Source organism: Anser brachyrhynchus (assembly GCF_964034855.1).
Source record: "Anser brachyrhynchus genome assembly, chromosome: Z".
Lineage (NCBI taxonomy): Eukaryota > Metazoa > Chordata > Aves > Anseriformes > Anatidae > Anser > Anser brachyrhynchus.
The window spans coordinates 52,840,886-52,863,719 of NC_137697.1; the positions used below are offsets into that span (position 1 = coordinate 52,840,886).

At 38.0% G+C, this 22,834-nt stretch overlaps 1 protein-coding gene across 3 annotated transcripts; it reads left to right on the forward strand.

Moving 5' to 3' along the window:
- The first annotated feature begins 106 nt into the window (after positions 1-106).
- On the forward strand, positions 107-22,526 carry NREP (neuronal regeneration related protein). Of its 3 annotated transcripts, none has more exons than XM_080573218.1 (5): positions 107-195; positions 846-893; positions 2,348-2,402; positions 16,815-16,886; positions 20,847-22,526. In XM_080573218.1, the coding sequence occupies exons 3-5, from the start codon at positions 2,400-2,402 to the stop codon at positions 20,967-20,969; spliced, it is 198 nt and encodes a 65-aa protein (XP_080429344.1). In that variant the 5' UTR covers positions 107-195; positions 846-893; positions 2,348-2,399; the 3' UTR covers positions 20,970-22,526. The 3 variants fall into 3 exon arrangements, with proteins under 3 accessions (XP_080429344.1, XP_080429343.1, XP_080429342.1); XM_080573217.1 differs by lacking the exon at positions 107-195 and adding an exon at positions 319-518; XM_080573216.1 differs by lacking the exon at positions 107-195 and adding an exon at positions 586-742.
- The last annotated feature ends 308 nt before the right edge of the window (positions 22,527-22,834 follow it).

Here is a 22,834-nt window from a genome sequence, read left to right on the forward strand (position 1 = left end):
CCCGCCGCCGGATCCGCACGCACCTGCTGCCGGCCGCCGCCTGCCCCGCTCCGTTCCCCGCCCGGCGCGGCGCCCCCTCCTCCCCGCCCACCATTTTCTTTCCTCTCAGACAGGCACAGCGGCGGGCGGGCGACCGCCTTCGTCTCCCTCCCCTTCTCCTCAGATGCCCTTTGCTGCTGCAGGGTTATTATTACAGTATGTGCCTGCTCCCTCCCTCCCTCCCGCCCCCCCCCCCCCGAGCCGTTGGCAGAGCGCCGCGCTGAAGGGAGGGAACGGTTGGAGTGAGGGGAGGGGGGGCACTAACGGCCGCGCACCAACGGCCGCCGCTCCCCTCAGCGCAGCCTCGGGGGGCGGCGGCGGTGTCCCTCTACGCTGCCCGCGGCGGCGGCGCCGGCCGTGGCCGTCGTCGGGGCGGTCGCTGGCCCCAGTTGCCAGACGGCGAAGGGGGGACGCGGGGCTGCGGATTATTGCAGACTAAGCAGTCTGGCGCTGCAGCAGAGGGCGAGGGGGGGAGGCGGGTAGGCAGGGGGGGAGCGTGTGTGTGTAAGGAGGGGACGGGGGGTGTGGGGGGGTGGGGGGAGGCAGAGCTGGCGGCCAGCCAGCTGCCATCAGAATTAGCTCATTGTTCAATATAAACCAGCGCTGGCAACCAAAACCCAGCCCGAGAGGGAGAGGGAGAGCGAGAGAGACTTTCCCCCAGCCACCCCCACCCCTTTTTCTCCAAGGCTGCACTTTGGAAGAGGTGCAGTCATTCTTCCCCACACCCCCTACCCTCTCTCCACTCCCCCAACTATAAATTCCCTCTGTAGCATGCTGCCCTTTTTTAATCCACATTTGTGTTTCAGATCATGTAGAAAGGACAGAAAGTGAGCAGGGAGCGGGGGCTTTTGTCTGTAAGTATATGCAATTCCAATCCACAGAATTTTATTTGATTTTTTTTTTTAAATTAATTCTCTCTCTCTTTCTTTGTTTCTTTTCATTTCCTTTTGCCCTTAGCTGGACTTTGCTGCAGCTTGCCTTCCCCCCTCTCGGTGCACGTTTCCAAACAGGCTTTTTTAAAAGAAGATGAGAAAACGTGCAGTTATATATATTTAACTCTTTGTCTTTATGCTTTAAGGCTGGATTTCTAGGCTGGGGATTTTTGTGCACACATGCAAGGGGAGATGAGCGTTTTTATAAAACTGTTTTCTTTTTTTTTTCGTTTTTGTACTCCAAAACCACCAAAATGCATTTTTAAACCTAATGCACTTAAAATTTTTAGCATGCATGCGAGGCTCTAGGATTGGTTTTTCGTCTCTTTTCTTCTCCCTTGTAAAACGAATCTCCCTCTTCTCCGCCCTGACACTGGATTCCTCTCAGGCTGCTGGGGTTTATTTTTAGAAAGCAGTCATTCTTGCAACAGCCTTCTTCATTTTTGCATGTGCAGCAGTTAAATTTTTGGTGGTTCTTTAGAGAGAGGAAAAAAACAAAACAAAACAAAAACAAACGTATTTTGGTGTGCATTTCATGATGTGCTTTCTTTCAAACGTTTCTATGTCCATTTATAGGTATATGAGTTTGCAGTTTTATATCCAGTATGTATGTATGTGTTTGTGTGCAAACATATGACTCATACGTAATTGCATTTCATACATACACACTATAGGTAAGAAATACATAATCAATAGAAGAGAACTTTAATTTTTGTCACTGTATGAAAACTGGTAAAGGAGGTGTGCTACAATTTCACTCAATTAAGAAAGCAGTAATTTAAAGAACCGTTTGAAAGAGGTAGGACCTACTCTTTTTTCCTCACTATTTAAAATAGGTGTGTGCATTTGTGTGTGGAATAGAGAGAGAGACAAAAGTGAAGGTTATGTAATGCAGTGCCATTTCCAAAAATACCTACTCTCTGGGCCATTACGTTGTGAAAGCCTAACACTGTCATACTTGTTTCTTGATTGCAAAAAAAAACCACACTTTGTCATATGCCTGGGAACAATGGACCACCTTGACAATAAGCATAGTATGACAGATTTTTGTCCCCTTGACTGATTTTTGGGTGTGTTAACCATTAGGTATAGTGCTCTTCAGAGATGTACCAAGTGCTAAGAATAGCATAGGGTTTTGCAAATCTAGGTACCAGGGATTCCTTTGTCGTATATTTAAGCCTACAGACCACTGAAGTGCAGAGAAGCATGCTATATAAGCGTACATGTGGTTAGAATGATTTGCGTGACTTTAATCTTAACCACTGAGGATTATGCTTGGATCACTCGCAGTTATGCTGGAGAAAAAAAATCTTTTTAAGTATTATGACAGTTTGAATGATATTCATTTTCATTTTTTATTTTTTAATTGTTTTCAGATCCTTGTGCTACCTGAGAGAAGCTGCAGTCCCAAGACCTTACAGTCTAAAAATGGTAAGAATTAGTTGTTTTAGCAAAGAATCAATATATATATATTGATAAATACAAGCCTTCTTTCCTCATCCCCAATATCAAATTATAAATATGACCTCTATAAGACGTGCTTTGAGGTTTTGGGGATTTGCTATGCAATGATTGATGTACCCTGAAAACCTCCGGATGTTGAATCTTTGGTTTCCTTGCATTTTTTGAATAAAAATCTGAAATCCCTCTTTGTGCAGTAAGGCTTATTTAATTGAAACAATAAATATTTAGGTTACTGTGGAAAATACACATCATAACATATGCAGGAAAACATGCAGACAAAACAATATCCAGTAATTTCACTCTACCCCCAAAAAGAAGAAATAGGTCATTGCACATAGTAAATGAAGCAGATTTAATGTTACTCTCTGTCAGGGAGGTACATAAGATGCAAACTAATTTTTCTTATTCGTTGGTATTTGTTTCAGAAGGATAGCTTTTCTTTGTGATACAAATCTGTTCCAGAAAAAAAAAAAAAAGGCTAGGCCTCAGCCTAGCTGAACTTGCAGGCGCTTAGTAGGAATATATTTAATGAACAGTATCCAATAATTATCCATTTGCTTCAGTGCTAATTGTGCTTATATTTTTACTGGGTAAAGCCCATACTGACATACTTCTGCTGACAAATGTATAAAGTTAAGGATGGAACATGTTATGTTTCTAAACATTCTCTAAATATGGTTTTCCCCAAGAATGTCTTAGTGTCTCAGAAACAGCAGGACAAAGAAAATTCTTTTTTACAGAAAAATAGGTAAAACAGGCAGAATTAAATTAGATGCTCTGCAGTCATGGAGCATTCTTGATGCAGCTATCAGTGAATACATATATTGACATAAGTATGATATATTTTGAGTGCCACTAGTATGCAATACTATCATAGTCAAAAATATGTTAATTTCCTTCCTTGTCTGAAGTAGCATTGAGTAAGGTGTACAACGAGCACAAATTATTTTCCAAAGTATGAGTTTCTTAAGGACATATTGAGATTGGGTTAAATTAATTGCATTAATTATGTTATACTTGTCTGGGTCTCTGGAGTTGTTTTTGCACGGGGGAGGAGGGATGAAGCAAAGGATGTTTAAAATAAGAAAATATGTAATCTGTTGTAAAGGCTTTTTTCTTTCTGGCTCCTTGTTTTATATCATTCCCATCTGCAAAAATAAACTTGCAAATTCTGGAGTTTTTGTCTATTCTGGAACCTACTTTCATCAAAGCGCTTTGCTCATCTGTATATAAATGAATAGTTGGGGGTGGGGAATTAAAAGGGAAATGATTCACTTAAGCTGTGAATAGAAATCATGTTGAAATACATTCTGTTCACACAACTGTGGTATACTGGATAAGGCAACTGTTTTCCTACCAACACTAAGGTGACAATCAGCCCACATTTTGAGATGGCATGAAGGCTGTTATGTGCAATATATGCCTATCTATGGAACAAAAGATTATTTTAAGTTTTGTTAAGCATAAAATAGCCTCTGATTTTTACCAGCAGATGGTTCTATAAATCTAGCAAGATTCCTCTAGCAGTCAGTGAAATCAATTTTGTAAAGCCAGCCTCCAGGCCAGAACATAAAATACAAGTTAGGACTATCTCCGTGGAGAAAATAAAATGAAATTACCCAACTGTTTAGTGGGGTGGGTACACACCTCTTGTTTTTGCAGTATGACATAAATCAAAATCTGATTTGGCTGTTTTTGAGAAGTTTTGTATTTGTTATGAAAATACCTAATTATACCTGTTTGTGACTGTTGATGAGAATTTCAATGTAGGAAAGACTAGGTTTTGCTCCAACTTAAAAAGTTGCTTAAGATGGGATACTTGGCAGGATCTCTTCACCTACTGCCACCTTTTTATTTTTCTTTCTTTCTTTCTTTCACTTTTGACACAATAACACTGAATGTAATGTGAAGTGAGATCACTGACACACTTTCCTTGCAGCAGTGGACACACTTGTCTTTGGCATAGTTCCTGTATTTATTCCAAGTGTCTTTTCAGCCATTCTAATTTGCAGGTAAATTCTTTGCATGTCAGTACTTTCTACACCAAAATAATTACAAAAGTGCTTACTTTGTTTTTGATATAAGAGCATATGCAAGGGTTCTATTCTGCTTTCACTGCTCAGTGAGAATTTAGCTGTTCCATTTCATCAGGTTGAACTGAACTTGAAAAAATGGGAAAAAAATGCTTATTCCCCAGGTAAACTGAAGGTGCGTTAACTACTTAGTTAAGCTTACAGTGACCAGAATGTTACAGTGATCAATTAAGAGTGATCAGAATTAACTTGTTGAGTGAAAACAAATTAATTGTTTGTGCAACTTCACTGTATTATCTTCTCACTTTCTTGATGTTCTAATTCCATAAACTATGTCTTAAACTGCTTAGGAGTAAAAGCAATCAACTTAGAGGGTTGGTTTTCAATGTTGCTTCTCCTGTTCCTAGGCAGGAATTATGATTTCCTCATACCTAATTAATTAATCTTTCTTGGAGCTGTATTATGTTAACATAATAATTCAAAGAGAAATAAAAAATCAAAAGAGTATACTGTATATTAATATTATAATTTTAACTCATGGACATTTTGACCTGTCTTACACAAGAATACCTGACATTTAAGGATCTGTCCTTACTTGTGTAGTATTTGCTTACGAAGTGCTCACCTAAAGGCAAAAAGGAATCTTTTGTATTTATTTGCAGTGTGTAAAGTCCTGAGGTGATTTTAAATGCTATTTTTATTTGGAATAGTAGAATTTCAATATACTATCTTCATGGAAAATGCTGCATGTCATAACATAAGCAATTAGATTTTAGTGCAAACTGAGAAAAAACAAGGTTTCTAACAAAAAAAGAAAAAAGAAAACAAGAAACAACAACAAAAAAAACCACCCAAAAAGCTATGTGATTCAGTCATTGAAGTAAAGGATATTGTCAGAAGACTGAGAGTAGGGAAGTCTTAAGTCCAGTTTTCTGTGACCTCGAAGAATTCTAGCAAAACCAGCAGAGGGTTTTTCCCTTTCCCCCCCCTTTTTCCCCCCCCTTTTTCCCCCCCCTTTTTCCCCCCCCTTTTTCCCCCCCCTTTTTCCCCCCCCTTTTTCCCCCCCCTTTTTCCCCCCCCTTTTTCCCCCCCCTTTTTCCCCCCCCTTTTTCCCCCCCCTTTTCCCCCCCCTTTTTCCCCCCCCTTTTTCCCCCCCCTTTTTCCCCCCCCTTTTTCCCCCCCCTTTTTCCCCCCCCTTTTTCCCCCCCCTTTTTCCCCCCCCTTTTTCCCTTCTCATCTCCTCCCTGACCCTGGTAAATTATTTGCTTTTAAAGAAAGAAATTACAAAGGATTACAAAAGCCTTTTAGACACTTCACAGTATGGTCTTGTTTGTTTGTTTTTGTTTTTCCCTTCTAAATCACTCATATGTGTCCTTTTCCCCTACTACCACTGCAGTTGACAGAGGTCATTTGGGCTGAAGAATTAGCATAGCATATCCTTGTCTGATCAGTTTTGAGGTTGTTCTATCATTTCCATTCTCAGTCTTAGTTGGGGAAAAAAAAAAGAAAAAGGAGAAAAAATTGAGCGATGGCTTCTTGGAGAGAAAAACTCATGGGGAAAAAGCCTTTCGTCATTAACTCAGGGAGAAATAAATGGTAGCGTGCATTTGGAAGAAAGGTAAAAAAACACCGTCCCTTTTCTTTTTTTGCAGTTTGTAGGGAAATGTATAATATCATGTAAGTTAGGTGAAGATATTTATGAGGGAAAGCTTGTATTTAAGATTTAATCCAAACTTATCCATTATGGACATTTTTCCAGTGAGTTATATGCAGATACCTTCACACATTCTGTGATTTCCTATGTCTATAAAATGACTTCAGTTGAAACAATTGTTTGTAACTTTTGAATTGTTTGTGGAAAATGGAGCCTGGGACTGGTCTAGCAGAGACAGGCATTATTAAGTACCCTTCATACTCTCTGAGGAGTAAGAATGAAATACCAGGATAAGACATTACATCCAGCCTGATTCTAGATACACACTGGGCAAATGTAACTCCTGGTCTGGCATGAAAAAACTTACTCTGCTTTGTTGTTTATTGCCGAGTCCGGAACAGAAACGGTCTCAATGGTAGTTTAGAACTGCAGAGGAGCTGTAGGACTGTATCAGATCCAGTTCTGTTCTCATGTAGTCATGGGCAGAACTTGTTCAAGGTCAAGAGAAGTAATTGAGATAGATGACAGTTCAGCAGTTTTGGCCACGTGAATGTGTATATTGTGCATTTTTATTATGCGTATGTACTGTGTGTGAAGAATGCATTTGATGCAATTTGCCCAACGTTACTTCATTTCTGAAAACTTAGAATCAAATGCTTGCCACCTTACAAAATAAATAAGCAGAAATAAAAACTCACTTTTTGCAATATTTTTGTTAAGTCAGCTGTTCCACTGTGCAGAACAAGCACCTTTACTTGATTATGGCTAGAACAATTTGAAATGGAGTTTAAGAAAGTAATTTTTGTACAAAGCAGATACTGTGGATATTTCAGTTGTACAAGTCATATGCACAGTCAAAAACAAAGGCTCTCTGTACCTCTGTTTCTCTGCAGTCACAACCATGCACACTGTAGGTGCTAAAATTTTGTAACTATGCACTGTATCTGAACAAAACAGTGTTTTTTCACATGGAATTGGAAGTTTAACTACTACTTTGTCCAGGACAAACTTACTGAGCTTTTTTTCACACAGGCTGAAATCTTGGAAAATCAGAAATAATTCATATACACCTTGTAATACTACACAGTCATGACACTGATTTTTAAGTCTTGAGATCAAAAGCCATCACCAATAATTATGTATTTATTTATTTCAATCAGAATCCTGCTACCTTCCACCTGAAATCTGGTCATTGTATGTACGGCTAAAGAGAGGGGAGAGACACTGTGTCTAGTAGCCTCAGAGCACCTTCATAAAAAATAATTTAGTTAATATCATTGACTGGGACACGACTTTTTAATAAAAATATTTTTAAATATTTGTTTTTTGTTTTTATTGCAAATATTTATTCACTGATACCTGATTAAACAGTATTGGTTGAGGGTGCAATCTGGAAAGATACAAAAATGTTCTTTTCAAATGTTTAATGTAGAATGATACTATGAATCATTGACTGTTACATTACATTCAATTTAGTCTGCTTTTCTGGCAAATTCTCTGTAGCACTTCTGAATGATTCCCTCCGTAGATGTTCCTGTGAGGCTTCCTGATGTTTCCTTCTGTAAACAGTGCATTAAAACAAACAAAACAACAACAACAAAACAAACTCAGAGCAGGTAGCATTTACTCATCCTGCAGGAAGAAAAGATTAATTTTGTTAACACTAATGTTCTTGTCTGTCTACTTGCATAGCTTACCTGTGTGGGAAGAAGTTTAAAAAGTTCAAAGGAATTTGTATACTCTTACCGAAGGTGGTATAAGCTTTGACTTAATATGTGCATTATCAGAAAGAACTCCTTAATTCTTAAAACATTGATGTTAAGAAAGCACACATTTGCATCATATAGCTGCTCAAAAATATTAAGTTAGAGATGAAGAAATCTGCCTTTATTTTAATGTGATTATATATGTGATACATGTCTATCATGAAAGAAATGAGTTCAATAACTCTTCCTGGTGGCAGAATAAAAGCCTGTGGAAATAATGGTAAATTTTATTGCCTTTAATTTCTCAGCTAAGTAATTATATAGGATAACATAAACAAAAACCAGAAACAATACTTGGCATAAAAAGATTTTTTTCGTGTCTCTTGAGATTAGATAAATCACAGAAACCTTGGGTATTTTATTATATACAACCTATGTGACATATATGATACAATTTTAGTTGTGTTTTTATGTTTGGGTTATCATTTAAGCTATGTTCAATGCTGGTAATAGACTGACTGTGCAGGTAAATGTACCATAATGCTTTCAAGCACCTGTTACAATACGAGATGACCATTATATCTATTTTAATAAGGTAAGTACTGGCTATACAGAGTGGTTCTGTCTCTCATTTCCAGGGTTATTACTGTGACTTTTAATACTTGCCTGAAATACACTGTTTGGGAAAGGGTTTGGTATCTCGTGAGGGAAAAGGTTTTCCCTGCTGGCCTCTACAGGAAAGTGGTCGGCAGAGGCGGTGATCTTGCCGCCTCTTGGAGTATGTCACTGTGATATCCTAGTCATCTTTCTGGTATGTGTGAGAAATGTAAGCAAAATTAAACAAACAAACAAACCAAATCAAACCAAAAACAAGTGTTAGTCCAGAGCAGTGTATTAAGTCTTCTGAAGGTACATTAAACTAGAAAATTTATAGGAAATTAAATAATAGCACATGCTTTGGGATTTAGCTTGGTGTATACATTTTGTATAACCCAAAATTGGAAGGAGGGAACTGGGAGGCCATAAGGAGAAGCAGTGTTGTTGGCTTTCTCTGTTTTTGTTCTTTCCTCAGGATTGCTATACTGGCCACTGTTCTTGCTGGTCTTTCCCAGGATCCTTAGGATCAAAACTTGATGCAGTGAGAAAACTGAGCTAAATGGACTTCTAGTCAGTCTGTGACCATGTTTGTTTTTTTCTTCTTTTTTCACCTCCTCTATTGCTCCAGTGATTTGTCAGTATTGGATATGACGTTACTGAAGAACTTAAGCATGCAGACTTCGATCCTGAATTTTGCTGCCATGCTTTGTGTTTACCTAACTCTGTAACAGGAGACTTGGTTGTGCATCTGCTTCTGCAGTTACCTTTAAGTATAGATACATATAGTTGCTAATTAAATCATTACCTGATTGCTCTTGAAGAGCAAATGATGAAGTCACAGATAATTGACTGAAAATTCAGATACTATTTTAATATTCACACCTGTTACTGATGTTTTTCTGTGTCTATATTAAGTAAAGTAACAAAAGCTACCATTATTGCACACAGGCAAACAAGAAGAAAAGGTGTTGGGTTGAACAGGTTTTAGAGTTTGGTTTTCTGGAGGGCTTGTTTTGTTATTTGATTTCTGTAATGTTTTGTAGTTCTAGAGCCCCATGTACTGAAATTTACTGGTGGAATAAAGTAGTTTACAGCTTTTTTTATCAGCCAGTGGAACTTTCAATATAGTATAAATTTGTTTCTTATTGTTGAATAATTGCGTTTCTTTTCCTTTTGAGGAGTGTGGTACTGTGGTAATGAATATCTTTGTTAAATTCATGAATTCAGTCAGAAGTTGGATGAGTGTTTATGACAGCATTCACAATGTACCACTTGATTTTTTTTCTCTTACTCTTCATATGCGTGGTAAATATTAACAATGCTTTGCAATGGTTTTTACATGTTTAATGAGGAAAAAGAGCAGCATGAGAGCACTTGTAGCACACAAACTAGATTCATCCTAACTAATACAGAAAAGTCCAAATTCTTTCTGCCTAAAAACTGTGTTACACTCAGATGGTGTGGGGAGGATTTCTCTCAAGGGAAGAATGAACTGTTTTCTATAACTAACCTCATTCAGTCATGTATACCAGAAGACTGCTAACGTTTCTGTTGAGGGGCTCTTACCAGCTAAAGTATTTGTCAGGAACGTGCTAACTATATACTCAATCTGGATTAGCTTGTGTTTTTCCCCTCCTCAACACCATACTTGCTCAGTTTTGGAGGCCAGTAGTCAGGTAAGAGACCTCTTGGTAGCAAAACATGCTTGCTCAGAGAACTTAGGCTCTACCAGTATCCTTTCCTGCAGCAAGAGGCCCTGCTGCAATAAAGCACAATAATCTTAAAAGTACGCGTTTCAGTAAATTTTGTACAGTCGCTCAGATAGTTGTCTTTTATATGTCATGGCATGCTGTAAGTAGATATTTAAAGATGCAAACTGTGTAATATAGATGAAGACAGGTGTGACTTCTCTGAAGAAGCTGATGATGAAGAGCGAGTGTAGGAGGCTAGATAGAAGCAAACACTTCAGCGTAACCCGAAGAATACAAGCTTTAAGAGCAATAAAAGAAACAATGAAGATGTGTTTATATGATAAGTTTTATAGTTAAAATGTAGGAAAGTTACTTCCAAGGTCATTTCTTTATGTTGTGTAGGAAAGGAGCAGATGACATCTAGTTCTCTAAAACTGACAGAAATTGAAGAAGTGATGAACAAGGACTCCAAAAAAACCCTTAATGAATAAACTTGCTAATTCATGTACAGCATGGAGAGGGGATGCAAGGAAAAGCATACTTGTCTCATTTAGGCTTTTTCATCTCTATGTGGTTGTGAGTTTGAGTCATCAGATGGGGAGGAATAAAAAGAAGCAATTATATCTTCCCCATGGAAAGTCAGTGCCAGAAAAGGATGCTGATGCAAAGTTAAAGGCAAATTCAGGTGTACAGGTGTCTTGCCGTGTTCTGCCAATATACTGGTATGTGTTAATTGTTACTTTAACGGGCAGCTCAAGTCTACTCTGAAAGGTAGGCTACTTGGATTAATCCCAGTTAGGAGGAGACTGATCGTATGCCTGTTCATCAGTTCTCTCAAACCATTTATCTACCATTTATCTATCATTTATTTATTTGCTGTGGGGAAGATGTGTGAAATGATTATAATCCCCCCCCCCCCCGCCCCTTTTCTTTCTTCCTTTCTTTTTCTTTTTTCTTCTTTTTCCACTGAGTTCTTGAATGCTCATGGTATGTCACTGAAGTGGAAAGCATAATTGCTAGGAAAACCTGCTGCCCTGACAGTATATTGAAAATGCAAAGACAGGTAATAAGTAACCTGTTGGGATAACTGTTGCTGTACCTCAACTAGAAATTCAGACTTGTGATGCAGAGCCACGCAGAAAAAGCAATCAAGTACACAAAACTGAGAGACCTCAAACCTACTCAGCCATTTGTTCAAAGTATTTTTGAACCAGTTAAGGTCATAAAGTTACATTTTAACCAGGGAAGGTTATGGTTTCTGATAACTGAGTACAGAAAGCTTCCTCACTGATGCTGTTTTAGAATCAGCCTATCAAGACAGCAGCATCCTATTTGATTGAGACTACAGCTTCTTAAATACACGAACACACACACGGAAAGTTTTGTTGAAATTTCACTGACTTAGTTTTGAAATGAGAAGGAATGATGAGTGCTCTTGATGTCCTGGCATTCAGGAAGATGCTGAGGATGAACGTGATTGGCAGCAGGCTGCCACCCAGCTAAACTCATGAGAAGCAGCAACCATTCAGCTGACATTTGCTATATGTATTGAATCTTGCATGCTAGGTTTGGAACATGGTGGACATTAATATCATTTGCTCTCATGATGTTCCCCTCACAGTGTTAAAAATAAATGACTGCAGATGGGAGCATTAGTTTACGTCTTGCACTGCAGCAAGTGATAAAACATGCTTTGATCCTAGTAAGAGCTTTCCTTCCAGTTTTGTTTAAAATTTATTAGTTCTTTAACAGGATGATTTATTTGATATCCAAGCAGCAATGCAGTGAGATTTTTAGTGAAGGGTCTGTTTACACACCTGGATGGTGATGGTGGGCTGTTGGTTATAAAGAATATTTACTGCAGTGGGAGTCATTTGGGGTATTGAAAAGTGCGTGGTAGAATATGCTGGGGAAAGTCACTATAGCTCAAACCAGCTGGTAACTAAGAATCTTAAGAAAGTGCAAAGTAATAACTGTTGAAACTTAGCAGGCAACTATGCTCTTGTTCTTTTTTTTTTCTTTTTTTTTCTTTTTTTTTCAATAGGAAGTGCATCAAGACTCAATTGGGGAAGAAAATCTGCTAGACACCTTGTGGTTGTGCTGAGAGCAGGCAGAAAGGAAATAATCTACAACTTTTCTTCTGGGTGCCCTACTACTGTTGATTTGTGTCATGGCAACACAGAGCAATCGTGATGAAAAATCCCTGAACTACTTTACAGACATATAGGTACAGAAATGAGGTGTTGCTCTCCAGCTATAAGGCCTGTTGCCAGGGGAGCACGGAAGGAGGATGTGCTTTCTCTGTGGTGGGTCATGCACTGCAGACGCACAGGGCCCTCAGCACAAATGCAAAGTTAGTGCTGCAGTGGGGAAGAGCATGCCATGAAAGAGGTGTAATGCCACTTTCTTTCCTTCTCTTCAACACATGTATCTAGCATTTTACTCCCCTGTTCCTTAGCTCATGGCCATTTGTGTCTGAGGGAAGACTGCTAACCCGTCTAGTAAAGATTTTCCTTTCTTTTTCCTTTTTCGTTTTTCTTTTCTTTCTTTTTTTTTTTTTTCCCTAGGTAAACTAGCACAGAATTACTAGAGGTTAGGTATTTGCAGTGTTCTTTTCGTAACCTTCCTCCGCAGCCCATCCCCCAAATTGATTTATATGACAAGTTAGCTGAAACTTCTCAAAAGATGATTGCTGCTGCACTCAGAGTGGTTGATTTTCTCTGTTAAGGTTCCGGTTTGAGATTTAGACTGCAGTTGAATTGCAGTTCTGTGGGTCTTGAGTAAGACTTGATGAACAGCAATTTAGTTGGGGCCCATGTTAAAAGAAAAAAAAAAAAGGATAGAAAAGTAACTCTGGGGGCTTTCTTCTTTGTTTCTTAACCATAAAAAAAAACTTAGAAATGCTTAATAGGACTGTGCTCACTGTGCTCACTGTACTAAGTTTAGAATGTCTTAAATCTGTACCTTTCTCTTGATGGATTCTTCTGAATATTTAAAAGATGCTCTTAATGTGTAGGAATGAAGAGTGGGTAGTAAGAAATTCATTTTAGTATTGTACCGGGACTGATACAGTAGATTTTGTGCAGCTCTGTTTCAAAGTTCATGTTTGTTTTGAAGATGGGCAGAAGTTTTTGCTCCATTGCTCTAACTCTTAAGACAAAACTTTATGACAAGACTAGTGGTAGCGGCTCAAAATGGAAGAATAGATGTTTAAATTTTGAAGTGCTGGTTAGATGGAACCTTTGCACTAACAACAAGAGGATTCTTGGTTTGTTCAGCAGAGGAGAAAAGAAGAGCCCGCTCTGAGACATCCTTCTGTTTTTGTAAAGGAGTAGCAGTAAGTAGTTCTGAGGTAATAGCCAGTAAATAGACCATGAATTTATTTTCCTCCACCTTTCTTTTTTTTATTTTATTAATTTCATAGATTTTCAAGAAAATAGAGACTGAAGAATTGAAAGCATATTCTTTACAGCTCATAACTCCTTATTTAAAGTTGGCCTCAATTTTTTGGGCAGAACTGCTTGTTATTGTAGAACACTGCCTCAAACAGCATATCGCAGATCAGTGGGTTTCTTTTCTCCTGACTTCTCAAAGTGTGAGTGAATGGTTTTGTGTATCACATTCTCTGCCAGGAAGGATTGCTTCCAAGGCTGTTAGTCAGATGTTTAGGGGTGATCCAATCTGACAATTTATGGATGTAGTTTACTAGCTTCATTTTTTCCTTAATGAGAATCAAAGAGTGAGGCTATCAGTTTCACTCATCATACTGCTGTTATGTATTGTCTAGACTTGCAGTAACTTCAGTTTTCAGTCCATCCTAAAGTTCAGTAATTCTTTTCTAAATCCTGATATTTTTGCTTTTTAAGCCAAGCCTGTACTCTCATAATAGTCACACAGGAAGTACTAAGAAATGAAAATATGGTGTGTATCAATGAAAGCATTTATCTAGAAGTGTTTGCTTCATGCTAACAGCTGGAATGCTGTAAGCCTTACATCCTACTCTGTTGGAGCATTGCTTTGCACTTTTTTTTCTCTATAGATCATCTTGCAATGCTAATATCAGTTGTTTTGAATTGCTGTAATTGACTTAAAGTTCTTGCTGTGCATTTATAGCACCATAGCTATCAGTATATTTGAACATCTAAGACGTTCCTGCATTTTATAAAGCCCATAACATGGCAAGACATCAAGATGGTTTTTTTTGGTTGTGTTTTTTTTTGTTTTGTTTTGTTCTCTTTTAATCCTTGTGGATTATATGAAGTCCTAAGTGGACTTTTCCACACTGGCATTTTATTTTTCCATTCCAGAAACTTCCCCCCCTTAGCCAGCATCCAAGCCATGACTCCACAGCCTCTTGGCATTGTTCTGATGTGGGTACTGAAAGTCCTTTTGCTGCCCAGTTTAGAAATTAAGTGCAATTACAGCAGAGCAGTTACTGCACATGGAGTAGGTTCATGGGATTTTTATCTACCAATGGTGGCCACAGAAGTTGCTTTTGGAGAAGGTATTAAGAGAGTAGGACATTACTAAGTATTTTCTCCATGGAGGAAATTAATGTGAAAGATAGCTGGGGTGGGGTAGGGGCTGTGGTTTTTTGCTTATTTATTTATTTGTTTGTTTGTTTTAAACCCTGGAGCATAGTTACTATATCTTACAGTTTACATCTTTCTCCCACTGCCCCATCCCAATATCCCACCCTCAAAACTGCAGCTCTTCCACGTTCTTAATAATTTAAGTCTAGAGACTACTTTTTCTTTCTTTTTTTTTTTTGTCATTTAATTGCAGGTGTTATTTTATTTCTATTAAATTGCTACTAGGGATTACAAGATTTATGGGCTAACCTGAATCCATCTCAGACTCCTTGGAAAATGTACAAGCTCATACTCATCATAATGAATAATGTATTTTGTTGCTTATTCCTTCCTTCTATAGAAAAATATGCATTTTTATGTACTTGCCTGTTTAAACATGCATGCCCTGCTGCTGGTTTACATCATGAGCTTTCATACGAAGAATATGGCTACATAAATAAAATCAGGGCATAGGTACAGGATACGTAGTCAGTGATTATACATATCAACGGGAGCACTCAGAGCTTACTTGTTGTCTCTCATTAGAGTGTCTCAGAGATTCAGGGTGAACGTTAGCTGATGAATTCACAGAGCGCTCTGTGATGTGTAGTAGTTATCCTATGTCAGCCATAGTCAGAGAGCTTAACTGGCTTTTTTGAGATCATACAGTAGTCATAAATATGAGATAAATCCTGATGCTTTAATTAGTAGGCAGCACTCTTTTTTGTACTGTGGAAAATAATGGGAGAGTATATCATAGCAGGCACTGTCTTAGGCTCTGTGCTTTACATGTCCCTCCTCTATTTCCTACCTTACAGTAGAGTTCAGGATTTTTTCTTTGAAAGATGATTTAAGTAATCTGCAGGTAATTTCTCCAAGCTATGTCTAGTCCAGTTGTGATAGCTAACAATCAACGTGCAACTCCACAGAAAAGAAAACATTTCTCATGTTTCAATATAAATACAGTGACAAGCAGGTGAGTAAAGCGTATCCACAAGGAATTTCAGTTACAAGGCAAGTTTTTATTCCCAAAATACAAACAAGTTTGAATGTTGTAATTTATAATGTTCAGCCTGAAACAGCTTGATGTTCAGGCATTGTGCAGAAAGAGTTGAATTCTTAAAACCAAAGGCCCAGCAGGGAGACCCAGCAGGAAAACAAATTTAAGATCTTCAGTGTTGTACACAACTCCTACCTGACCACTTCAGAGCTTAATGAGTGAGATGGAAATATGTTCTGATCCTCATCCTGAAGCTGAGAAACTAAAGCACTGGAGGTTTCCAGCTCAGATTCATGGTAGGTTAGTATTCATTCCAGCTGCCCACTGCTTTGGATCTCACCCATTTTCTGATGAGTGAACCTCTTCACTGCATACAGGGCCTAGGAGAAGTGGGCTTATTCCTGAGAGTCTCAGGCAGGATAAATCAGGCCAAACAATTTATCCTATGTTTGCTTAGGAAGCTCTGCCACCAGAGCAGCCACAGTCCGGCACCATTAAATCCTGCTGCCAGCTCATTTATCTTACATCTTCTATAATGTGTTCCTTTAAAGTGTAAAAGTCTCTTTAAAGTGTAAGATACAGGATGCAATCATAGGATTATAGCAATCAATTCTCAATGTACTTAGAAAGCAATGAATTCCAGTTCACAGTTTGGTGTGAAAGGTGTATCAAAGGCGTGTTCTCCTTGTCTCCTGCAGTCACCAGCAAAGGTAATCATCTTCATTAAATAATCTTTTGCCAGTGAGTCTTGGCAGAAGAGAGTGGGGAGGTTAGATGTCTCACAATATCCTCAGTCAGTTTAATGGTAACAGACTGAATACTGAATTTCTTAAAGATACTGTGTAAAGGTCATATAAAAAACATACATCCTATGCACTTTTAAAAATGCCTATAGAATACAGATTACAATATGCAAAATGGTTGAAATACTCAAGGGACAAATCTTGTTGTCATGGGTACTCAAAAATGTACTGAGTGTAAAACACAGCTAGGTCTCTGGACCAAGCTCAGCTGACATTTGAATTTTGGTTTTAGTAATGTGGTTTGTCATATGAACACCATTTGATTACATTTAATGAATGTCTCTTTTTTTTAGTAAGAAATTGTATGTATTTATGTCACTACAGGTTAATCAGCCAAGGTCAACTATTATCCAGACAATCTTCCCAACCAGCCAAGGGGATGGGGGATTTCCAGAGGTAAAGTTATTTATGTTATTAATCTCACCTAATGCTTAACTAAGATGAAAGTTTTCTGGGGAAAACAGAACAAAACGAAAACAAGCCACAAAACACTGAAAGTTCAATGGATTTTATTTTATGACTGTTTCAAGAGAGTAGCCAGCTCTCATGATTTCATCACGAGTCTCATGGTATTCTGTTTTTCTTGAAGCCTTGGCTCCATGAGCCAAGCAGTTAAGTGAGGATTTCAGCTTTCATTTTAAAATTATGTTTTTAGCCTTCAGGCTTGCAGAAAACATGGACTCTTGCTGGCTACATACCAGAAAGAAAACATGCTAATTTTCAGGAGCTCAAATTTCTTAAGACTGTCTCATGATTTTTCAAGCTTGACATCTGGGTTTTGAATGCTTGATTTTGGCAGTATTCACTTACCAATACAGAGGAAAAGGTCAATGATAATGCAGCGGGAGGGAAGGGGAGATTTTTGTTATTTTTCTTTTGTGCAGTTTTGTGCTTTGGCTTAAGTAACAAGCGTACAGAACATTTTTATTTTGAGTTTGACAAAGAGATAAGTACCCCAACATAAATGCAGAAGATGTGGATTATCAGACAAGATTGATAAGATTTTTGTTACCATTGCTGGTTTCATAAATCCCAAATTGGATATGAAATTTGAATAGGAAAATAGAACTGTTGGCTCAGAACTACAGAATATACATGTTTTATTCACATATTCTCATTGATTGATGACTCAAAGTCTGGCAAAAAAATGGCAGGTAAGCAAATGAGAGAGAACATGGAAAACTGTTTTGATTAAATTTCAATTACTATCTAGACTTCAGCTCCGTGTTAACAAAATTCTGCTATTCCATCTGGGTAATGCTGTATTTTGCATAGTTTTTCCTTATAAAGGAAGTTCTAAAATTCATAACTGAGCTGATTCATTTGAATTTGAATTATTTAAATTAACATATATGGCTGTACTCGCACTCGTAACATTCAAAGTATTTTAAAAGTTCATCTGAATAAGTTGATAGCAATGCCAGATTAAGATAACTGTGCTGCATACGGTAATATTTATATTAAATAAATTTACTAATTTTATTAAACAGCTGTATGTTAACTGGATTATTTTTATTGAAATTTTAAGTTAGCAGCTTTTAGTGAGTTTTCATTCATCGTTATTCAGAGTTGTTCCTAAATCACAGGAAAAAAAGCTGTGAATTATGTGCAGCATATTTGGTATCAAAGCTGCATTATATTGGGTTTCTGAAAAGACATGTTTTTATATCGTGCATATCTTTTAAAAAAATCATCGAAAGGCATAATTGTTTCTGAAGTAGTCAAAAATATTATGCTTTTTTAAATGCTTTTAAAAAGCACTCCTGCTTTTTAAATAACATGCATTTATTCTAGCTTTTATGTAATTCTTCAGAACATATTTGGCATATGTTTAGAAGGAGCAGAATTTAGAACTAGCTCCAAACTTCACAATTAAGTTTCACCATCAACTTAAATATTAGCTGCACAAAATCCAGTTTCCAGCAGAGTATCAGCCTTAACACAAACTCAATGTCTTTGGAATCTAATTATTTTTCATGAGGCTTATAAAATTAATGAGGGATAATTGTTGGAGAAAACTGCAGAAACTGCTCAGTCCTTCTTCAGCTCAACATTTTGTATACTCACTTTTAATCCTAAATAGATAGAACTACTGAAAGGCTAAACTAAAATCAATAAATTTTCTGAAAATCTTAATTTCAGATAAATGTTTTTTTTTTCTTTTTTTTTTTCCCCCCTCATGCAACTAACAAATATAAAAGGATAAAGACAACTTACTTCCAGACCTTAGAAGGGTCATATGGGACTTTTATCTTATGATTGTATGGCAGAATTTCAGGACTAAGATTGTTTTCACAGCTGAAAAGGAACTGCCCAACACAATGCTTTTGGAAATTTGCCCAGACCTTTGGTCTGTGTGGTGTGCCTGTTTGCATGCACAAGTTTCTAGTTTTCTTCTCGTATCCTGTAATGATACACACGTAGCAAATTTAGTCAACAAAAAAAAGCAAAAATATCACAAGGATGGAATTTTCTGGAGTCCTGTGAGAGAAAATGTTTGTATAGTAACTAAAATTTAAACATTACTTTCTAACTTTGAAATGATGTCTCTTGCAAAACCCCCAGTTTAGCTGTAGCAAAGGCAAAGTATGTTTCCAACACTTCTATAGCCAACTTGGAGAGTCCTGCGTGTGTGCTGACTGAAATCTGCCCAGTTTCTTAGTTTCTGGTGCCCCTATAGGAGAGGGCACTGTTTGCCCCTAGGAAAGGATTTTAGACTGAAAACAGCTCCTGACTGTATGCAGTGCAGAACCATGGAGGCAGGTGTGTTCCTGAAAACAGAATTGTGGTAAATACAGTGGGAAAGCTTCATTCTTAGTGCAAAGTGCGTGGCTTCATTCTTAGTGCAAGTAAATGTAGCAAATATGGACGTGCCAGTAAAAATCATGGATCTGAAGAGCCAGGAAAGGAGAAGACCCTGGAAATTTCTCTTTCTTGGTAGTTGTGAGACTGGTGTTTGTTCAGTTTCTAATTCAGAACCCTTCCATCAGAAAAATTGAACTTGAAGAAGATAACTTCAATTTCTTTAAAAAAGTTTCAGAAAAAGTGATCTTATTTGACGAACTTGTCCGTAGCAATAAAATCAACAAAACACCTTTACAATTACAATCTCTTAAACACACACACACACGAGGAATTTTCAATAACTTACAGTGCATTACTAGCTAAACACATTCTTTTAGTTTAAGATACTATAGTGACATAGCAGCAGAAAAGTATTTTAATCATATTCATAGTCTTTAGGCCTCCCATTGAGGCTTAAACTGAAACATGTATTTAATAGCTCTGCTGAATAGGCATAGTCTTCAACTAGTGAATGATTAAGTATGGTGAACAAAACCATCTCTGACGTAGATGGCTATCATGGCAAACAATTTCCTTACTTTCTGAGAGACCACGGTGATGCACTACATAGCCTTTGAAGCGCCAGTAGGAATAAGTGCTCTTTTCCATAAAGTACTGTAGGAAAGTTTCTTATTAATGTACGCTAGAGGCTAAAGATGTAAGTTGTTCAAAAGATCAGTGGTCTAAATTGCAAAAAGTTCTCTCAATAATGAGATGATCTTTCCTAACTCAGACGCACTTTTATGTTGGGAGTCCAGTTGGAGCCACAAAATGGAGCTTAGGGTTTAAGAGCAAGTGAGCAAAGTAGATGTAGATGTAGTACATGTTGGTAGATAGACAGAACCATGAACATTAATGTTTTTCTTGCCCATGCCAGTTCTGAGTTATGTTTTCAAAGGGGCTCGGTGCCATCTGTTGGTCTGTGGCCGTGAGCTTTGCATTCACGATACTGAGACACTGTGTCTGGATTCTCTGCTGCTTGCATGCAGAACAGATAATTGCTCATTGTTGGCCATATCTGTATGCCAGAACTACTGCACAGGCAACATCTTCCGGGCAGTCTCAGCTACTTCAAAGGGCACAACAATTCCTTGGTTTGTTGAGCGCAAGAAAAATCATGTTGAATAGTATAGGGATGTACAATTGACAGTGAGCTGTGGAAAGAGTTGTCACTCTATAGCTTCTTCCCCTGTAACCTTGATTGGGTCTCCCCATCTGCAACAAGTGGCCAAAGTCCCTAGTGGAGAACCGTTGTTGACCCAACTCTTTTACACTTTTGCTGCCAGGGCACACTTGCTCAGCCCCACGTAGAGGCTTTTCCTCAGATGCTGGCATTAGAACAATCTTTCCCACTCTTTGGCATTAGTATTTACTGTTGATTATGCTGTGTTTAGTAGATGTTTACTTCTGAACTAAAGCTAGGGCGTGATGGAAATGTTAGGACATGAGCAGGGAGAACACACCAGGCTCACTTCAAAGAAGCCCTGCTAATGCTCTTTTTCCTCTTCACAGGAATGTCTTCCCATCTCGAAGGAAGTAAACCGCAAGAAGAAAAATGAGGTGGAAGGAGCGTGCCGGGCTCCTGTAAATGGCTATGGACACCATTTCACCAAAATTTACCTCTACTCTTTTTAATCATGATTTTTCCATTTGTATTACATATGGTGTATGGGTTTGATGAGGTCATGGTGTCATATATTGGGAATTGTTTCTGTGTAAATCATCAAGTGTAAGAAGAAACTATGGGACTCTGAGCCTTGCTTTAGAGAATAACAGTGGACAAATGTGTACCATAAAACTAGGTTTTAACATTCTGACTCAAGCGAAAGCTCTCAGAATTTCACACTGTGAATCCATGTTTACAAACATTACAGGTGGGCCCTCAGGCCTGGTTCTACCACAGCAATGTCTTCCACTACTCAAACTCCATTGCTCACATGCAACCGGTAAACTGCTCTCTCCATTTCCACCATCCCTAACTGCTTTTTGCAGAGGCTGAGAGTCCCCCTTTTTTTCATTTAGATGTAACAAGCCTAGTAGTTTATTTTCATCGATTGTCTGTATATCTCTATATTTTATCCATGTACTCTTTTGATGTATAGAAGTAGTATGAAACTCATGGTTTCCTTGTGGTAAGTGATTGTGATGCTGCCACGGGATTTGAGACACTGATGAATGGTGCTATTTTGGACTTTAAATATGCTCCTTGGCAAGGTAGCTCTGATGGAGTTATTTTTTATTTCCATGTTCTGAGAAGGTGTTGGTACTTTGTTTTTCTGAATGTTGTTCTTTAGACTGGACTGACTTGTTTACTTGTGTCTTCAGTGTGGCTTTCTTATTCAGTGCCGTAGGTGAGTAACTACTTATAGTGTACAAGTGAGAAACTGATTCCCTGTCAGGGTCCACTCACAAACATGCAGTTATAGTGGGAGCAATCACAAAACTGTAATTTACGTAAAATCTCCTTTCTGACTCCTATCCACTTAAATGGGAGAAAGACAAGCAATAATTTTTAACCAACCTCTCAAAATGTTTTGAGTTTTATTATTTTCTAATGCCTTTTTGAAAGATGGACAAGTTTTAATGTCCTCTTCAAATCAATAATATAGGGGATATTGTAAGAAACATACAGCAAATTCCTGAGAGGTGAAGTCCTAAAGGGGAAAGAGTACATTCCCACAGTACTGTCAACATGTGGATTTTACATTTTTGTTCTTGCTCCCAGAATACTATCAATACAAAACAATACAAAACACAAAACTAAACAGTATCATCTATTCATGGGATGTTGTTGTGTTAGACACAGTCTGAAAGCCCACCTTAATTTTTTATATAATTCTGTCTTTTAGCTCTTCCTTTCACAGGGCAGGCCTTGTTCTGAACTGTTTTAGCTTCTGACTGTTAAATACCAATGCATGCACTGCACTTCCTAGATTTCTTTCCTTTTCCCTCTTTCAGTATCTCTTTTATTGTACATTTTATTTTCCAATAGATTAGATATGTCTACTATGCTGTATATAGAGCAACAAATAATATTCAGCAGTTGTGGCATTTATGTATAGTTGCAGTTGTGTACTGCTGAAAATGCAGGCTTTTGTAACAATGTGATCTTTAATAATGCACTACCAGTAACCAATGTATTTTAGCTATTTTAGTAGGATTTGTTCAATAAATATGCAAGCTGTAAGGGTAGCCATGATGTCTCTGCTTCTTTTTTTTTTTTTCATGAATATCTGCTGATGTAAAAGATGATTCCTTTTGTTGCCTGCTAAACAATAACCACTAAGATAACCTAAATACCAGACGTGGAGCTGGGAAGTGATAGTTCTGGACAGCTTCTGGACAATTGCAGTCATGTATCTCTCTTTTAAGGCTGCTGAGTGGCTGGGTCAGATGTGATACTTTATGCCACTTTTAGTAATCCCAGGAAGAAGCTGTAGGATTATGTGCATGGCAAATACAGCACATCTCATTTTCCACCTCTGATAACTCAAAAGATA